Raw genomic sequence first — 20,993 nt, forward strand, 5'->3', positions numbered from 1 at the left:
ATATAAAAGTTTTGGGTGGTGAGCACAATAGCAGAGAGTTTTGAAGCAAAGGTTTCAAACTCTTAGAGAATAAAGAGCCAATGAATGATTTCTTCCAACTAGGCTTCACCTTCTATAGTTTCCATAGCCTTTCAATAGTTCATTCAATTTTGATTCTATCAGTGGATTCACCCCCTGTTGAGGTCAGAGCCCTCTTGTTCCAATCACTTCTCCCAAACGCCACCTCTGAACGCTGCTGCATTGGGAACCAAGCTTTCAACATATGAGCCTTCAGTTTATATTCCAGGTCCAAACTATAAGAAGCCCCCTACTTCCTGAAATTTTCACTATCTTCTAATAACATCATAAGCTGGCAACAAAGACATCAGCATGTGGCTTTTGAGGAACATTTATGATGCAAATCATAACACTAATGTTATTTCTCTCCTGTCTTAAGTAAAGTGATAAGATCTGAAGTCTGCAAAGGTTCAGCAATAAATTAGTTGGAAAGAGGAAAAACAACTTTAAAAAAATGTTAGAAAGGGGCTGGGGTTGTGGCTCAGTGGTAGAGTGCTCGCCTGACACATGTGACGCACTGGATTCAAACCTCAGCACCACACAAAAATGAAATAAAGATATTGTGTCCACCTACAACTAAAAAATAAATATTAAAAAAAATGTTGTAAAAGACAAAGGAGAATGTTTAAATCTTAGAATTGGAAGTCACCACTCTTTCGAAGGTTTATAAATATGACAGAACTTTAGAGGAGATCAAGCTGTTGCAGGAAACTAACACTAAAGGACAGCGGTGAGGAATAAAAGGATTACCAATATTTCTACCACTTTTATGAGTTTGGTGAGACAGAACACATACAATAAATCAAGCAAAGCAGATTTATTTATTTCTCACAGAAAGATAGCAAGAATGAACAGAAGCCTAGGATCCATGGCAAGCTAGTCTCCCAAGACTCAGGAATACTGCTCTGGGAAGATGGAACCTCTTCTGTGCATGTTCTACATTGACATGGCTGTAGGACTTTCAAAGCATTCCACTGTGGGCCCCACTGGGATTGCTGGGCCTCAAGAATCACAGGACATCCTATTCTCAGAGAGATGAAGACTGAAGACGTAGCCTGGGTTGTCCCAAACATTCCCTACTTATCTCAAGATGTCCCATACTTGGCTCATTCTGAGAATTACAAGTGGGAAGAGATAGAACTAGGTTGGCCAGGGTCATATGGGGAACTATCCCCCATAACTAAACTTCCCAATTCAATTCCTCTTTTACCCTATGCTGAATACTTCTGTTGAGGAATAAGGATAGTAAAAGTTCCTCTTTGTGGCATATTTTATTATATTTCTTAAGATCTTTATATTGGGCTAATTCTTCTGTGTTCCTTTGTTTTCCTTCCTTCTTTTGTTCTTCTCTTTGAAACCATAGAGAGTAAATCTATCCCTTATTCAGTTTAACATATTGAAGACCCTACCATAATTATTGTTATTTTGTTTTATGGGGTTTTTCCCCCTGGAAATAAAAAGCTGGAGTTTATTCAAATACATCTCTATTTTAGAGGCATTCAGTATGCACTATTTTTGGTCTGTGACTGTTTCTTGCCCTCTGTGAACTGTACATTAAGGGTCACTACAAAGTAGGGAGCTTAGATGTACGAACACTATAAATCAACACACTGCTTCCTTCATTAAGAAAGTCTTGCTATGAGAAAATATAGATGGATTGATTAAACAGTGTGTTTAGGAATACTTTTTCCCCTTATAGTTTAAGCTTTTTATATTGCTACAGACTAATAATAAACAGTTGAACTAAATAATTGAACAATTGAAATGAACTATGGACTTACTCTAAACATTTTGCTCTAAAATAGCCTCTGGAATACAACCAGCTTTTCCAGAAAGAGTCTTCTGAAAAAGTAGTAGAAAATATTATACTCTTGTATCTGGACCCAATTTGTCTTACTTTTTAGTGAATTTCCAATCAAGTATATCACCTGATAAGAATTATACATTTATTTCCCTTGAAATTCTTCTTGCTGCTTATAATCCTTTGTTTCAAAGTGACAACCTTCTGTTCAATTTTATATCATTTGCAAATGTGAGATATTCAACTATTAATGTGTTAAAAAAAAGACAAAACAAAACCCCCCAAATTTAGCCAACCACTTTTTAAAAAATAATTCTATATGAGTCTGTGGTTCAACTGGTCAGTTATGCTAGCCTTGGTTCATTCTGATGACCTTTCTGGGATTATTTAGGCATCTGCCATCAGCTAGTGGTTGTCTAGGGACTCATCAGTCTAGGTGCCCCAGCTGAAATGACTCATCTCTGCTCCACAGGACCTGTAACCTCTAGTAGACTAGCTTGAGCTTGTTCTCATGGCCACGACAGGATGCAAAGAGAGATAGGAAGCACATGAGATCTCTGTAAGGATCAGCCCCACCCTTGGCATACAGTAGAGCAGAGCAAAGTAGAAAATAAATCTGGAGGAAGACAAAGATAAAATAACCATCATAATGTCAGTGTCTACTTCCAAATTCTTTATAAATTTTTGAAAATGGCACTGGTAAATATTTCTCTTAAAAGACCTCAATGAACCTCTATAGATATAGATGCACTGAAAAATCCCAAGGTAGATAGATCATCCAGCTGAGCTCAGTCAACTCACAGAACCATGAAAAATGATTATAATTGGTGTTTTAATCCACTAAGTTTGAAGATGACTTAGTAAGCATTTATTTTTTTAAATTTAAACCTTAGGTATTATTAACTATACTGTTGTACTTGAAATAAAATTTGAAAATAGTTATAGGAAACATGATGATATAAGATCTGTATAGTTCTATCTTTTCAATGAGAATAAAGCTATACTGAATAGAGCTTACTATACTTTACATCTTTCAGAGTAATATACATAATGAATCAAAGAAACCGAGAAAAAAAGGGATAGCGTTTCATGTTTGGGGTTGATAAGATGCCACTAAATAGATGGCACTTTACCATAACCCTAGTGAATATTTTTATTACCCTCATTTTCCCTTTTCTCACTCCCTTCTTTTCTCTGTCCCCAACTTCTGAGTAGTTTTCATTCCATTTCACTCCATATTAGTAGGAGCCTGTTTCATGTCCATAATCTTCTGATGATATTTATATTACATGAAATACAAAAGGATGCTGTTCAAACAGATATCCATATGGAGAAGTCAGGTAAGCAATCCTTAGGGTGATAGAGTAGTTCTTGGCAGAATTTCATCCACAAAAGACTCCATCTGCTACTATAATCATCTTTGTTCTTTGTTCTTTTGCCTGATCAGAAATGGCCAGAATGCAGTTGGCATCTAACAAATGGTATATTTTGTATATTTTTAAAACTCTATGATGACAGAAACATTAGTACAAACCTTTGTTATACTCAAGGATAAAGTCTGAATATTAGAGTGTTTCACAACTCCATTTTCTTTTCAGGTATTCCAAAGCTGATTACATCAGATATGGTTAAAGAAGGTGCTGCTGTAATTGATGTCGGTATCAACTATGTCCATGATCCGATAACAGGAAAGACAAAATTAGTTGGAGATGTGGACTTTGAAGGTAAGAAATCAAATATCTTTTGCTAAATGTAAAAAAATTCTGCTTTGCATGCTTTGAAAATAGAAAGAAAAACTTTCAGTTTTGTATGGACATCATTAAGTTATTAATCATCAACAACTCTTTCCTTTGAGGGAAGAATTTAATCATACTTGTATCATCTTCCCTCTTTCCCTCCCTTTCTCCTATCCTTCCTTTTATTTTTCTTCTTCCCTTCCTTCTAATTGTACCACTAATCTGGTTTTAAGATCAAATTTCTTGTTGTGCAGTTTTAATGAAAGAATTCAGCTGACCTTTCACAGACATTTGCATTATTTTTATTTTTTGGAGTAGTGTTATTTTTTGCTACATTTAGCCATCTGTGTTTTCTACTCAGCCATTCATTCTTAGAGTAAGAAGGGATCTTAGGTTGTGTTTGGCAATCCAGACTATAGTTCAGATCTATATAGTTGTCTAGAATATTGAAGTTGATGTTTTTTTCATTTTTGCCTTACAGAGGATAAACAAGAGGATTTAGGCTAAAATTTCTGTGGCCAATGAAAGATTTAAGACAGTCAACATGTAGTTGTAAAATAGAATAATTCCAACCAAATGAATGTTCTTTCTACTGATGAGAAAACTGAGCCCCAAGAGATATATGTTTCATGATGCCAGACCCTTAAACCAGTTTTACTTCCAATATCTCTGTCAGAATCTATCCTATATTTAGGTTTTCATAATAGCATATAAGTCTTAGATGTGTACAAAGGTATGAATATGGTAAAGTGAGTGGGAACATTTCATATTAGAAGTATTTTATGTAAAAGACTGATCATTCTGATCCCAAAAAGCAGGACTACGTGAATATTTTATTTATTTATTTATTTTGCACTGGGATTGAACCCAGGATCACTTAACCATTGAGCCCCAGCAGACCCTACCCCCATTTATATTTTATTTAGAGGCAGGGTTTTGCTGAGTTGTTTAGGGCTTCACTAAGTTACTGAGGCTAAGTTTGAGTTTGCAATACTCCTGCCTCAGACTCCCAAACTTCTAGTATTTTGTTCATGAAGGTTTGCTGAAAACATTATAAAATAAGTACAGGCAAGCACCACCACCTGGCTAGATGAAGACTTTATTAGTTACAGGAATGTGCTTACAGATAAACTCAATCAATAATATGATATTTAAAATTCAGACATTTTATTTTTAAAACTATACTTTAAAATTAAAATGTTCAATATCCCTAGCAATCAGGGAAATGTAAATCCAACCTATACTGAGATTGTATCTCACTCCAGTTAGAATGACAATCATCGAGAATACAAATAATGATAAATGTTGGTGAGGATGTGGGAGAAAGGTATACTCATACATTGTTGATGGGACTGCCAATTAGTATAACCACTTTGAAAAACATAATTTCAGATTTTAAATTTTTACTTGGAACCTGGTCTTCAGCTGATAGTTTACACAATTCCTAGCATGGTATTGAATAAAATTTTAAAATGTAGACAGTAAGGAGGGTCCTAGGGTATTGGCCTCATATATGAGATTCTAAGATGTAACAGGGACTAGGTCCAGGTAAACACTTTGAACTTAGTGGTAAAGAAAAACTTAATGAGACATACATACAATACCTGCAGCTCTTGTGCCCTAGGAGTTTCCTAACTCACTCTCATACTTTTTATGGAATGGTGAATAAGAGCAAAGCACAGATGGACCTTATCAAAGAATACAATGCTGCCCTTGTAGGTTATAATTCATAGGGTCCCCAACATGGATGGAATTCTAGTCTAGCAGGATGAGTGTGTGTGTCTGTGTGTGTGTTGTGTGTGTGTGTTGTGTGTGTGTGTGTTGCATGTACATGCTGAAATTCTTAGGATATAACCTTATTTATTTATTTCATCTTTCAAGTTCAGTGATTCCAATCAGATATCAATAATTTATTTGAATTTCTCAACTCACATGAGTAAAGATGCATTTCATTTTAAAACTTGGCATGTTATTTTCTGCGGTGTCATTCTGTTTCTTGATAACATTATAGTTACTATGTGTTTATTGCAAAATCACCACGTACTAGATGGCATGGACAGCATAGATAACCAGATCAAAAAAAAAAAAAAAGCTGGGATGTTTGCAATTCACAACTTTGATTGTGCCTGTGGGACAAGCTTAGCTAGCAGTTCTTCATCATATTTTATAAGACTCTTTTTCTCATAGGGTATTTCATTGGTCTCAGATGATTTCCATGCTTAATTGTATTTAACCAAGAATAGTATTTTGTTCATGAAGGTTTGCTGAAAACATTATAAAATAAGTATTTTGGGGTGTGTGTATGTTCAGTGATCAGACAGATATGCACTTAAGGCTGCATACTGCTCAACTTGGTATCTGTTAAATCAAATTGTAGTTCTCTGTACCTAAGTATTTAATAAAATTTCAAAAAGAAAATGATAAAGAGAAATAATAATATAAAATGAACAGAAAAAAAACATTGGACTAGATAACCAAAGAGGTTATTTTAGACATGCACTGCTATCTGATATCTTTGCAACCTCTCTGACCATCATTATTTCAGTGTTACGGTAGCCTTCCCTTATCCAAGGTTCTGTTTTCCTGGCATACTCAATGAGAAAACTGTAATTGTATCATCTCATATTATCACAAGAAGAAGACTGAGTATAGTACATAAAATATTTTGAGATACAGAGGGGGTCCACATTTATGTAACTATTATTAAGGTCTAATTTTTAGTTGTTCTATATTCTTATTATTGTTATTAATATGCCTTCATTATACATAAAACTTGAACATATGTGATATGTATAGGAAGAAACATGATATGTGGAGTTGGGTACTATCTTCAGTTTCAGACATCCAGAAACTGAACATATCCCTCATAGATAAGGGAGACTCATATATATCAATGGGTCCCTTTAGCTTTAATGTTTACTACATCCTGGACATTCAACAAGGCACTACCAGACGATCATGTAAAAACACAGAAACTCTTAGGCCAGAATTTTCCAATCCTGTCATAAAAAACACCGATATGATTGCTAGTAGTTGTTGTTGCTGCCCTGTTGGCTGGTGGAACCAGAGCTCTAAGGAAGATCAGGACTTGGTAAAGAAGGCCTTGCCATGAGGCCGTGACTCAGCCACCCATATGAGCAGGCAAGTGATAGGTTTTGACATGTTGTTCTTTAGGTTGTTCACAGGACTTAACCTGAGGTGAGGGATGATCCCCAGCTAAAAGGGAGGGACTTTAACTTGGGTTATGCCACAAAACTCATAGGTAGCATTTGGCTGCAAATTGCCACAGGGAAAGTGTGCCTGCTTTGTGAGTATCGATGAAAGTTTCACTATAACTACTGCCAAGATAAAGCGGATGTAGGTAAAATCAAATGTTGAAATAAATTATCCTTGCAGAAATGTTTGGCTCATTAATGAAGGAAACCAAGCAACCCATTTAAAATAGATTATACTTATGGGAATGATTTATTGACATAAATAAACAAATTGATTGTGACAAAAAGGATGAATGGCGCCCCAGAGGAAGTGGTGCTGGCATAAAACTTCACACTAAGTGAAATTTCAGAGATATTTCATGACATTGAAAGGGCAAAGGATAAAAATGCTGGAAGTTTATGCAAACCGAGGAAAGAATCTGAGAATTTTCCAAGATAGAAAAAAAATTGCTTTCTCCAAATAGTAAGTTATATGACCAGAAGAAGGCATTCACCAAGCTATTCTTGACAGGAGTTTTCAAAGAAATAAAACACTTATACTCAATGTTTCTAATGTTTTAAATTATGGAACCCTAAATAAATATTAGTTTTCCATTATTTTCAATTCCAAATATATCTATAAACTATGGTAAGAGACTTTTAAATGTTTTGACAAAAGTTTTTAAAGATCATTGAACAAATATAATTTTCCCTATTGATTATTAATATTGATTTGCACTGTTTTAAAAATCATTTTTATGATCTTACTCTACTGTGAAAACTGAGTACTGCTATATTTATCCCTGTATAATAGAATATCATGAAATTAGTGATCAGTAGTTCAAATTCATATACAATGCCATAATCGCCACTATGACATGATTATCCAATTTGTTTGGCAACAGTTTCTCACTATTATTCTTGAAGTACTATCCATGCAGGTGATTCAGTGTTGTTTATCAGTTTTCTAGAGACTCAGTGCTTCTACTTTGCCTCCATATAGATCTAACATGGGCCGGTTGTGCAATGTCAAACCTCTCCAGGTGCTTTGAGAAATAAATAGGTCCTCAAATTAGTACGATTTTGTTTTGTATTAATCCCCCCTTACAAATCTCAAAATGATTCATCACTGCTTTCAGCCTCTAATAAATACTTAACTTCAGTTACCTGAACAGATCTACCCCACCAACTTAAGACATTAAAAGAAGAAACAGGGGTTGGGGTTGTGGCTCAGTGGTAGTGCACTTGCCTAGCATGTGTGAGGCACTGGGTTCAATCCTCAGCACCACATAAAAATAAATAAATAAAATAAAGATAGTGTGTCCATCTAGAACTAAAAAAGAAAGAAAGAAAAAACAGTATTTAAAAGCATCAGTGACTAAATTATTTCTATGTCTAAAAGTTCTTTTTCATTACCAATCATCATGTAATGAATAATCTCTTTGGAAATTTTGGATTTGATATATATTATTAATTTTAACACTAGGAACTTCTTTTAATCATTTTCTATTGTAGCTTTGAAGTAAACTATATATTTCTGATAAAGAAAACTTCATTCTCAATCAGGAGAATTATGAAGGAAGCAAGAGATTTTGTGATGTGAGTGGCAAACAGTTTCTGAATAACAAGCTGGAAGGCAGTCTCTAGTGCCAGTCTCAGACGCTCATAATTACTTTGTTTTTATAACCGCAATTCACCAAATGGATTTGGTCAGCTGCACAGTCTAATTAATGACTTCCCGTGCTGTTAATTCAGTTGCCCTTGCTCACGCTGGTGAACTCTTGGGCCTCATCTATACCTTATACCTAACACCCAGATGTTTTTATAGCCTTTTGAAGCTTTAATAGCTTTGCTTCAGTTTTATGGTGCATTCCACAGGAATTGAGGTGGAATGAAAAGAACTGGAATGTCTGCTCCTTATTACCTGCCACCCCTCCTCCCTGTCTTCCAGTCTGGACCACACCTCTCTACTGGTCTAAACCAAAACGGGGGAAAATAACACAGGGTAGAACTTGTGAAAAGGAAACAAAAAGATAGAAGGGAGGAATAATGTGTGACATCTTTCTGAAAATCAAAATAGGTAAGGTTAATGTCTAGAGTGAATTTTCCCTCTACAGTGTTTTAAAGTTATAGGGTAGTAAATAGAAATTTTAAAGATTAGTCTAAAGGTACCTTATACTGTTGATGAAACTGATTTAAATTGTAAAAATAATAGCCATATTTTATGGAAAAGAATATCCACCCCTCTAACACAGCCAATATTATTTTTACAGTTTTTTTAACTCTGTTGTTTCCAGATGTTTTATATAAACATATTTTATATAGCTCGAGGAATATATAACTTACGCAGTTACGCACTTTCAGTGCTAAGGCTCTAATGCATAGTTGTGTTCAGTGAATTTATCATGACTTACTCCACCCTTTCTTATTACACACTTATGTGGTTTTCATTTTTTTGCTCTAAGTTTTATGCATGAATACAGGTTAAGCTGCTATAACAAAGGGACACCAAAATATATTAACTCAAGATAATTTAGCCCTCTCCCATCAATGTTGGAAGTTAGACAGGTAGTCAAGGGAGTGGGGCAGTTAGGTTCATTCAAGGATACTATTTTGATCTATCCTAATGTTTGTAGTAGTTTGCTGGAGCTGCCAAAGCAAAATATGACTGATGTCATGGCATTAACATAAAAAAATCTATTTCTCATAAACCTTGAGACTAAAAGTCCAAGATTGAAGGGTTGTTAGGGTTATTTCTTCTGTGTTCTCTCGCCTCAGCATGTAGATTGTCATCTTTTCCCTGTGTTTTCATACAGTCTTACCTCTGTACATGTTCAGATTCAGATTTCCTCTGTTTCTAATGACATCATCATATTGGATTAGACCTTATTATAATGACCTCATTTAACCTTTTTGCCTCTTTCAGTATCTTTTTTCAAAATACAGTCACATTCTAAGGTACTGGGTGTTAGGACTTTGCTTATGAATTTTGAGAGGACACAATTTAGTTCATAACACTGTTCTGCCTGACTATTGTCCTCCATACAGTTGAGGTTGAAAGGCCTTTTCATGAACATTCTCTTCCATGGGAAGGTCAAAGAGAGTGCAGGGCAAGTAGCTCCACCTTTAAGAAAATTGAACTAGAAAGTTTCATGCATCACTTCTGCTAATGCCCTGTGGACCTGACCTGTGGTCATGTATGGGAATGAAAGGGATGTAGAATCCACGTTGTCTGGATTGGATACAATACTTGGGTGAATGATAATCCATCCTACACATATGAACATGAAAACTAATCTCTTACTTGAAGGAAAAAAGAAAGAGATATCATTATACAACATCCATGCATCAGTTGATCTATGTATTCTGAATTAATTCAGTTGTGAAAACCTTAGGAGACAATCTTATCATTGTTGGCTTGCTTTTGGTTTCAAAGCATCTACTATTTAAGATGTCTTCTTGCAGAGTTGGTGGATGCCTAGTGTCAGTTCTCATTCTTACTGTATTAATTCTGAATTTTCTGTAGGTCAATATTATATAGTTCTACAATAAAATTTGTGCAAATAGTACAGCCTCGCCTCAATGTCTTCAGTTATAATTAAACTCACTTTATTAGTAAATAATTAATAGAGATTGGTTACTTTTGTCCACTTTGAAGAGTGTATCAAGTTTCTTAATGGCTTTCATTTTTCATATTTCTGTTGTTAATGGACAATTTCAATCTCTTGATTATTACTGATGTTTTTAGTGTGACTCTTCCAGTTCCTCAATTTAGATTCATTCATTTAGTTTTCATCCACAAACATGTTGAAGCATCTACTATGTGTTAGGCATTGTTATAGACCCTTGAGTTACAAGAATGACTTAAAGAAACAAAGTTGTTACCTACAAGTAGCTTACATTTGGGCTAGAGGAGACAGATAATAAACAAATGCATACATATACATATGATGCATAATGCAGTGTTTAGTGTTACAAAAACAAAACAAGACAAGGGATCCAGAGAATAATGAGGTAAAGTTGCTTAGAAAGGGTGGTTAGGCAAGGCTCACAGCTAACCTTAACAAAATAGGGAAGAGAACCATGTGGATATATGAGGAACAAACATTCGAAACAGAGTAGCAAATGCAAAGACCTTGGGAATGTTCCAGCCAAACATAGCAGCTAACTGTAAGGAGAGGCATGCTTGGTGGTTTTGATGAGCAGCAAGGGGGCTGCTATAATTAAATGTAGTAAATAAAAGGGGGGAAAGGTAGGGGAAAGCCAGAAACAGCAGAAGAAGTTGCTAGAGCTGGCAAATGTAGGACCTTATAGACCATGGAAAGGAATTTGGATTTTACACTAAGTGTAAGGATAGCCATTAGAGGATTTGGGACTAAGAAATGATGTTGGGCTTGTTTTTAAGAGTATCACTCTGAATGATGCCTATGCTTTTTGGAGAGGTAAGGGTGTAAATAGGGGTACCTGTTAAGAGGCTATTGCAATTATCCAAGTAAGAAATGATGGGGTGTGGACCAGGATGGTAATGGGTAAAGATGTTAAGAGGTAGTTAGATGGTAGATATAATTTAAAAGGAGAGTTGGAATGATTAGTTAAATGATTAAATATGAGGAAAAAAGAAGATTTAAGTATGACTCTAAAGGTTTTGGAATAAGCAAGAGTGGAGGTGCCAGTTCTACAGTCCTCTGGGGATGAATCTTAAAGGTCAATTTCACTGAAGTATGCTATGCATATTTAGAGTAGAGAGTAGGTAAAAGGAAGAAGGGGCTCTTTCCAGGTAGAGAGAGCAGCAAATAAAGACAAATGGAAGAATTTTAGGAGGACTTAACATACTCTAAATTGTAGGCCAAATGTATGACGTTGCAAACAACTGTGAATGTGTCCCAAATAGTTGGAGTTTTGCCTTGCATTTTTAAAAGAATATCCACTGGGCAAGAGATCTCTCCCCAAATGAGACATATAAAATGTGGGACACCATCTTGTCAGAATTATTCCTCAAAGTTTCAAACCAATAGTCAACATGTTGACAAAACAGGGTCTAGAATTATATAGAAGCCCAATATCATTCATATAAAACAAAAACTCTAGGAGGGTTTTTAAAGACGTTTTTCATTTGCTCTCGCTCCTTTAAGTGGCCTATGTTTGAAACCTCAGAGTTATTTTTCACTCCCTGCTCTACTTATATCATGTCAAACCTTTCAGAAAAGACTATGTTCAGGCTGACTTGTGTTTGAATCCTGGCCCTGCTGCTTAAAACAATTATGATCTTAGGTAAATCACTTCACCTGTCTGAGGCTTGATTTTATCATCTGAAAAACAGATAATAATACCTATCGTATAAAGTTGTTGTGAAGATTAAATGAAATAATCACCATACATGGGCTAATTAAAGTATGTGAATTGCTGAGCATAATGGCTGGCAGAAATCAGTGCATGTTTGTGTGAACATTATTCCGCCTTTCTGTTCCCCAGTCCCACTACACTAATCCAGGAGTCTAGAACTTCATTTGCCATGATGCTCCTCATAACTTTCTGTTCTCAGCTCTCTTATGGTTCAGTTTGTTTTTTACCCAATGCTCATCTGAATCAGCTTGAAAGAAATATGCTTATTCCTATCTTCCTCAAACTCCTAGAGCAGGTTTCATCTGTCTTCATCACTTTGTTCTTATATCACCTTGTGCTTTTACTTGGTTGTCCTCACCTAAATTGTGTACCTCCATAGTGTAAACTTCTATCTTGCATTTCATTCTTATTTTCATCCTATACCAGGTCCTAGCCTTCTTAGTCATACTACTGGCTATTTGTATCACCATCTTCTGTACTTATAAACCTATAGGGTCACTCTAAGTATTTCCCTAAATTTACCTAAATGGGACACAGCTCCCACTTAATGTAGCAGAAAATACAATATTAATCTACAACAACCTGCACAAGTTCCTGGGTTCAACCCCTAGCACCTGAAAAAAGTAAATAGTGTACAACAATCCACAATTATTGATGAATGACATATCTGTTGATTCATTTACTGACTTACTCAGATAATTAAGTGAGTGCTGCTTCACTTATATACCTTACTGGGTATATAGCCATGTATTTTATAGACAAAGTCCCTAGAATTTATATTTTCCAGTTTATATCAAAGTCAGTTTCCTTTAAAAGTGGTTTTAGTACTGCTTTGATCCATGTATGTGTCCTACCACATGGGAAAGTAAGCATATTACCAATTCAAAGGAAACAAGACTGTTTTTGAACTATACCACTTTTACTGAACTATTTATCTGTGATACTATAAAGAACCAAGTTAAAGTGACTCCCCACCCTCACAATTTTCATTATTAATATTTTATCAATTTTTGGTGTTCAATAACTATAAGGTAGCCCAAAGTCCAGCTTTACTGTAAGGGAGGACCTATTACTCTAATCCAGAGGTGATCTATCTCAATCATTTGGGACAGGTTGATGGAAAGTGCAAAACCTCTCTGCCGGGACTATGTTTCTAACACACAGGCAGGTCATTTTATAAAACAAGTAGAACCACCGATGGTAACTATGAGATCCTTACTTTCAGTGAGCAAACTGCCTTCTTGTTGCTTATAACATAGACAAGATGGTTATTGTGAAGGATAGATGTTTGAAAACAAGTCTACCTTTAAAGACATTCTATTTATTAGGGCATATTTGACATGGAATGGTCTACTTTTATGGAGAAGAGTTAACGTTGAGGCACATTAAGTTCACATCCACAGGACCAAGAGAAGCATCTGATAGCTCTACAAGTTTTCTTTCTTTTTTATACTACAGTGAAATTTTTTTTGTAATTGTGTCTCAGTGTCCTGTATTAAGATACAAATATTTTGTTGGTTATGCTTTCTATTGAGTTTTTTAAATTTCATTTATTGTATCCTTCATTTCAAGGACCAGCTTTCCCTCTCCTTAGTCTATACCCAAAGGACTTAAAAACAGCATACTACAGGGACACAGCCACATCAATGTTTATAGCAGCACAATTCAAAATAGCTAAACTGTGGAACCAACCTAGATGCCCTTCTGTAGATGAATGGATAAAAAAAATGTGGTATATAAACACAATACATATTACTCATCAATAAAAGAGAATAAAATCATGGCATTTGCTGGTAAATGGATGGAGTTAGAAAAGATAAGGCTAAGTGAAGTTAGCCAATCCCCCCCAAAAAACAAATGCTGAATGTTTTCTCTGGTATAAGGAGGCTGATTCATGAAGTGGGGTAGGGAGAGAGAACATGGGAGGAATAGACAAACTCTATATAAGGTAGAGGGGTGGGAGGGGAAAGGAAGAGGCATCGGGTTAGAAATGATGGTGGAATATGATGGACATTATAGTCCAAAATACATGTATGAAGACACAAATTGGTGTGAATATACTTTGTATACAGAGATATGAAAAATTGTGCTCTATATGTGTAATAAGAATTATGATTCATTCTACTGTCATATATAAATAAAAAAATAATTAAAAAATAGATACAAATATTTGTGAAAGAGAACTTTTATGTCTTTTTATTTAGGGTTGATTATGTTAGACTGCTGAGAACAAATCCCTGCCATGAAATGTGGAGGATAACCCAAACAGCCTATCTAGTTTGTCACTCTAATATGAATGTTTAATGACTTAAGGAAAAAAGATTAAGGGCAGAAAGAAAACAAATTAGGAAAAATTATGGGAGATGATAATTTTTTTAAAAAGACACTGGAAGGGCAGGTATTTTTAGTCATTTTCCCAGCTCTTATTACAGTTACCAGAAATGGCACACAATATTTCTGTCCTGTCAATCAAAATTGAAATGGGCAATGATAGCTGACACCATCCATGTTAGTAAGAAGGTTCCACTGATGAGTGATAACCAGATTTCACAGAGAGCAATTTTAAACTTTTGCCAGATGATCGTTTTGCTCTTTATTTGCACTGAATGTTTTCTAGGTACTTTGAGAGGTATTTTTTAAGCCATCTCTATTTCTGATACAGCTATGCAAATATATAGAGGTATTTATTTAATATAAAAGTAGGAAAAGTATCAGAAGGAAAGAAAGAAAACTTACAAGAAAGTATAAGTATAGCTCACTAACCTAATGAAGTCATCAAAATTTAAAAAATGTAGATAAGAGTCTCATGCTCTTCTACCCCATGAATCCTCTCTGTTCCATTACTGCTCACAGAATGCCATGATAATATTTTAATACTATATATGTAGAAAACTTGTGGAAACCTCTGGAATCATATAACCAGATAAATGCAAGAGGAAGCATAGAAATTTGTGTCTGGGTCACATGATTCGTTATTGCCTTGGAAAGTTCAGTGGTGAGCCATTCACCTGCTAAGGGCTCCCTTGCTCTCCTGGTGCATCATTTTTATACCAGCCATATGAGAAAGCATAGTGTTTTCCATATTACTTCCTGAGTCATACTATTTCTTGAGTCCTATGCCATTCAGGTTTTTCTGGTTGTTATTCCTGTACTTCATTTTCCTGAAGCTTGTCTCCCCTTCATTATAGTGGATATGTTTGAGAGGCCATGCCTAAGTGGCTTGCATTTAGAAGCATGGGAAAATTCTCCAAGCATTTAATTTAGACAATTACATATGTATGCTAGGAGACTGAAATTCACATAAGTGAAGCAAGAAATTTTTGTTCTGCCACCTTGGCACAGATAAGAAACCATCCCTCTTCTTTTTGAGACAGGAAGTTTGTTTTAAAAATTAGTTGTAGCATTGTGAGAAATCTGACATGGGCCATAGACTAATTTTTTTTTTCAGTGACAGAGAATCAGACAAAATAGAGAAAAGAACAATATTACAGAACTTGAGATATTAGTTTTTCTTCTTCCTCCACTTACAAAAGTAGATTTATAGAGCACAAATATTTCCTTTGATTTTTACCAGAATATACAGTTTTGTTATAACAAAACAAAAATGTAAAAAGCAATTCTGTTTAAATACATCTAGAAATTCCATTATTTTGGGGCTTGGGATACAATACGGTGTACTCACCACATAGAACTTCACAATCTGCCAAAGAATTAGGCAGTATTTTAGACAAAGTATTTTAGATGAGAATTTGGATTATTAAGTGCCAGGTCCTGGGAACTTAATATACAGTTTCCAGAGGAAGTAATGACACAGAACACACAAGCTGGAGACACCCTGTCATGAAGCATGGGTTGCTGGTGCCAAAGGTTAATGATTGTACCTTTCTTTTGTTCTTACTTAAGTAGTTATAGAGCATTTTAAATATTCCTGGTGTTGCTATTAGTATCTTTCATGAGTAATCTTTCCACACCCTGTGACCATATGTCACCACTGAATTTTTTTGAGGCATAGACTGAACACCTAGTTTCTTTCATCATCCTGTCATCATCTCAATTTTAACACGAAATAATCTTTGCTTCATACATATTGTTCATATTCTATTAATTGAAACATGATTTGCTTCAAGTAAGAATAATGGGAATCATGTCAAGCCATGCTCATCTTTATTCTTCCATTTAGAAATCTGAAGCCAATAACTTAAAAAAAAAGAGCTAGAGTAGAGCATATCAGATTAGATATATGTTCCAGGCAGGACACATTTCTTTGGTAAGTGACATACATGAGTCTGAAACTTTATGAAAACAGAAGATAAATTCTTCCTTTAATTTTCTATTGAAAATTACATATTAGTGATTATTTTTCCTCTCAAAAGTTTCACTTTACAAAACTGGCCATTCCTAAATATATAAATAATTAAGTTCATTCACAGATGACTTTATTAAAGTTTATTCACCTTGAACACCATGACTATAGCTACCATTATTCAACTTTAGTTTCCTGACTCCTGCCCTCAGGGTCATACGCCATGACCCTTTCCCCAGCCTCAACTCTTTCCTCTTGCTGTTTTCCTCACATGCTGCTGTAATAATGAACTTCTCAGTTCCTCCATTCCATCAGCTTCCTTGTCAAATTCAAACAGTCATTGCTTTTCCTTTTCCGTATGTCTGCAGTGCTCTTCCTCTTCTTTCTCCCTCATGTGTCCATCAGGTTTTAAGTTTTCTGTAATTTTTGAATCTTTTGATGAGCCATATATCTAACTTTCATTCCCTCTAGGAGGTGCTCGCAGAAGAACCTGAATTATTTAGTATCTCTCTCCTTTCTTTACACCCGTATTATCACTTCATTAAATAAATGTACAAACACAAAACAGATAGTTTTCCAAGTTGATTTATCACATCCCCTAGCCTAGTTATCTCATTAGATCAGAAGCCAGCTTGTCACAAGTTATGAAGGATTCATTTCTGTTTTCTGTAAAAATATCAGGATGTCTGTATGGCCTGGCCACTAGTTGATGTTGTAAAGCTGATTGGAATGCCTGCCCGTGCCCTGAACTCACCCATGTCTGGTTTTCCCTGACCATATAACAACCCTTTCCTAAACCTTAGTGACGCCTCATAAATTCTGGCCTTCCCTGGCCGGATAACGACCCTGAGTCTCTAAGATCTCCATAAATTCTGATGCCGGGGCCAGCAAAAATGTAAACTTGTGTTATGCTCCTCAGAGTGTTGTTATCTGTAACCCCCCTTTTGTGTAACTTTTGGGGCTATAAAACTGGGCCACAAAGAAGCCTCCGGGCTATCCTTGGCTCCCACGATTTTGAGGGGCAAGGCAGCCCGGCCGGTCGAAATAATAAGCTTGCTTTAATTTGATTTTAATTGGAGTCAGTGGTCTTTTCTTGCGTCGTGGTCTAACAGTATATTTTTCCAAGTATTAAAAATACTTCAGCCCTTGCTTTCAAGTTAATCTCCTCAATGGAGAGTCTGCATTATATACCAGGCACACCATAAGCTGACCACTTCCTGCTTTGTCTTCTGCAGCTCTTCCCCTTTACTCCTACATGGCAGCCATACTGCACTTCTTATACTGCTTCCCAGAGTTCAAGCTGCTTTCCATCCAAAGGAAACTTCTTGACACCTTTATCACAAACGTTGTCACCCCTACCAAGAACACTGTTTTCTACCTCTCTGTCTCAATTGGAAAAGTGAGGCATAGATACATTTTACACACACACACACACACACACACACACACACACACACACACACATTACGTAATATATATAATATATATATTAAGTGCTCAGACTCCGAATTATTCACAGTGCAATAAACATTTTATTTATGAAATACATTTCATAGCCATGGCTCAGTTATTATTTAGGTAATTGTATTTTTAACATCTTTCTCCCCAACTAGACTATAAACTACAAGAGGCAGTAACTATGTCTGTCTTGTATAGGAACATTTATTCTGAATCTGGGCCATTTTGTAGCACATGAGGGAAAAATGACAATAAAGTATAGGGTTAGGAAATGATGAAAGACAAAGATGTTGGAATAGATGATAAAACATCTTGATGGCTGTGACAAACAATTTATAGTTTATCCTAGAGACAGTGAATATATAGAAGCTTAAATGATCAAATCAGTGTTTTAAAAAATAAATCTGGCAGCAGATAGTATGGCTGATATGACAGACTGAGAGCCAGAAGACCACTATAGTAGGTGATAAAAAATGGCCACACATTTCTTCTCTCTCAATATGCACGTCCTCTTTGCATTGTGACTTTGTTACTCTTCTTATACCAAGCATTTGACTTTGAGCATAACTGTGAAACTTGCTTTGGCCAATTAGACATTATCCACCGTGATGGAAGCCAGGATGTGAAAGCATTTGCACACTGGGATTTTCCTGGGACTTGACTAAGAACTTGAGGCCACCACATGAAGCAGCCTTAGCAGCCTTACTGAAGCAGTGAATCTCAACAGATTTTTGAATTTCTATACCTTGTTTATATGTATAATACTCCTTTCCCACCTTTAGAAACACCTCTTACTTCAGGCAGTGATATTCACTGGTACATACTAGAATCTTGTGGTAGGAGGAGGCATATATAATTTGACCTCATTTCACAGGAGAATCCAACATATTCTATGACTGTAAATTGAAAGACATTCTATAAATTTTATGGACCAACAAATAAACAGTAAACTCAGCCTGAAGAGTTAACAGAATCCACAAAGGAAGTGACATTTATGTTAGCTCTGAGGAGACAAAATAAATATTTCCCAGACAAAGCAGTGAGGGTAGGGCATTTTAGACAAAGATATATAGAGCACACACTCTTAAACATTCTAGGTAGTGCTAGTGAAGCCATGGAACTTTCAAAAAAAATCTGTGGAAATTATTTTGCAAGTCTAAAGTTTGCAGAAAGGTCATTAAAATAGATTTTCATGATAATTACTGCCTTTCATTAAAATATTCTTATTTTCAGTTAACTTGATTTAAACATTACCAAGTAATTTCCACCTAAGTCTCATCCCTAAGAATAAGTTACACACAAAATAGAATTTGATAATTGTTTTATCTGCCTTCATTGTCAAACAGTTCTGATAACTCTAAAATGATGGTGATTTTATGAAATTAAATTTCACTCTGATTTTTCCCTCTGAGTTCATTAGCCTCTCGTGAAATTGCCAATATCAAGATCTACTTTCTGATTCTCATAATACAGAACTTTTAGTATTTTCCTTAACACATGCACACATATACCTTCAAGGTAAATACCCACTTCTAAAGGCTGATCTTTATGTAAATAAGTCTCTGAAGAATATTATTACCGTCTAACACTTCTGTATTTCTTTAGTGAAGTACATAGAACACCTTCTCTCTTCTGCACACACACAATAATAAGATTAATCTTTAAAAGAATCATCTTTATAAGCTGACGCTGTCTGCCTTTAAGGAAAAATCAACCAATGAGAAGATGCTTTGGTGATGTAAAACCTATTAAATTACTCTTTTGGACGCGATTGGGTAAGAGACTTCTCAGGATATCAATCATGCAATGAATTTCTTTTTCTCCCATGACTAATCTTAGCTCATAAGATTATGGTACTTCACAAACACATTATTTTAAGATAGGTTTGAAATGGTTATGCAAAATGGTTATACAAAATCATTAAACTAGAGAAATTTATGTTTAATTTTTTTAGATTACAGGATCCTGCTGTTGTCTAAGCTGGCCTTGAATTCCTAGGCTCAAGTAATCCTCTGCCTCAGCCTCCCAATTAGCGGGGACAACAGGCAAACACCATCATACCTGGCTGAGATTCTTTTCAAACTTTAGCATCTATACCCATTGGCATTTGCTAATATTTCTTCACCTTTCTTGAAAAATCACTTTCTTCTAAACGTTGATATTTATGTAAATAGACAATACATTAACACCACAGCCACCAGCATATAAGTAATTATTTTCCTCATATATAGATACTCAGGAAAATCACATCAAAAGGAATAGAGACCTAATATGCTTTTTATTCAAATTAATCACCATCTACCTTTCATGACTGTGTACAAGCTTTATCTTTATATTCATATACTTTATTTCAAATATAAAATATTTGAATAACCAGATATGTTCACAGTGATATTACAATCTTCTTCCTACTAATGAATTTTCCGGGTTCCACTGATGCTTCTAAATGCTTGCTAATGTCCAGAGAAGCCCTAGCCCAAGTCAGATGAAGGCTCCTACCACATAGGCCTAATTCTGTGAAGAGTGATAGGCAGGACAGAATGAATTTGTGTTGGTTTCCACCAGACAAGTACACAAAAATACAGGAGCTAAGCTAAAAACTTCAGGCAAGTCTTATTCATGCAATAGCTTATTCCCATTCCTTCTTCCTCCACTTTTCAGCAGGAATACAATAGTAAGCATGCTGTGAAAAACATAATTTCGAAGAAGAAGATTTTAATACCTGAGAAGACTAGTGGTTTACCCAAGGAATAAAGCAACTCAGACTGCTAAACCAGCTGTGTAATTTGGAGAGCAAGATGTAATTCAAAGTTGATGACTATGAATACTCAAAGTAGGAAAATTAATACATTAGAACCACTTTCTCTCTCTCTCTTTCCCTTTTCCCATCTCTCCCTCTATTTCTCTCTTTCAGGATATCCTAGAAATCCTTTGAAAAAACTAAGTTAATTTCTGGCACTTGACTCATTCTTGGGACTTTTCTCCTAGTTCACTTCATGATAGTACAGTTGTACTGGGAGAGGGTGATATTATGGGGTCATACAGTCTTTTGAATCTGACCATGAAGAGTGTCTCTCTCTTATGGGAGAGTGACAAGGCAT

General features: G+C 35.4%; 1 protein-coding gene across 7 annotated transcripts in view; it reads left to right on the forward strand.

Annotated features, from left to right (window-relative positions):
* Mthfd2l (methylenetetrahydrofolate dehydrogenase (NADP+ dependent) 2 like) overlaps positions 1 to 20,993 on the forward strand; it is a 118,226-nt gene that overhangs the window by 87,647 nt on the left and 9,586 nt on the right. For all 7 annotated transcript variants that reach the window (XM_040292304.2, XM_040292305.2, XM_078021412.1 and 4 more), the window contains one exon: positions 3,457 to 3,582. In XM_040292304.2, coding sequence (XP_040148238.1) covers positions 3,457 to 3,582 — 126 coding nt within the window. The remainder of the gene's footprint in view (positions 1 to 3,456; positions 3,583 to 20,993) is intronic.

This window comes from Ictidomys tridecemlineatus, chromosome 9 (assembly GCF_052094955.1).
Source record: "Ictidomys tridecemlineatus isolate mIctTri1 chromosome 9, mIctTri1.hap1, whole genome shotgun sequence".
Classification (NCBI taxonomy): domain Eukaryota; kingdom Metazoa; phylum Chordata; class Mammalia; order Rodentia; family Sciuridae; genus Ictidomys; species Ictidomys tridecemlineatus.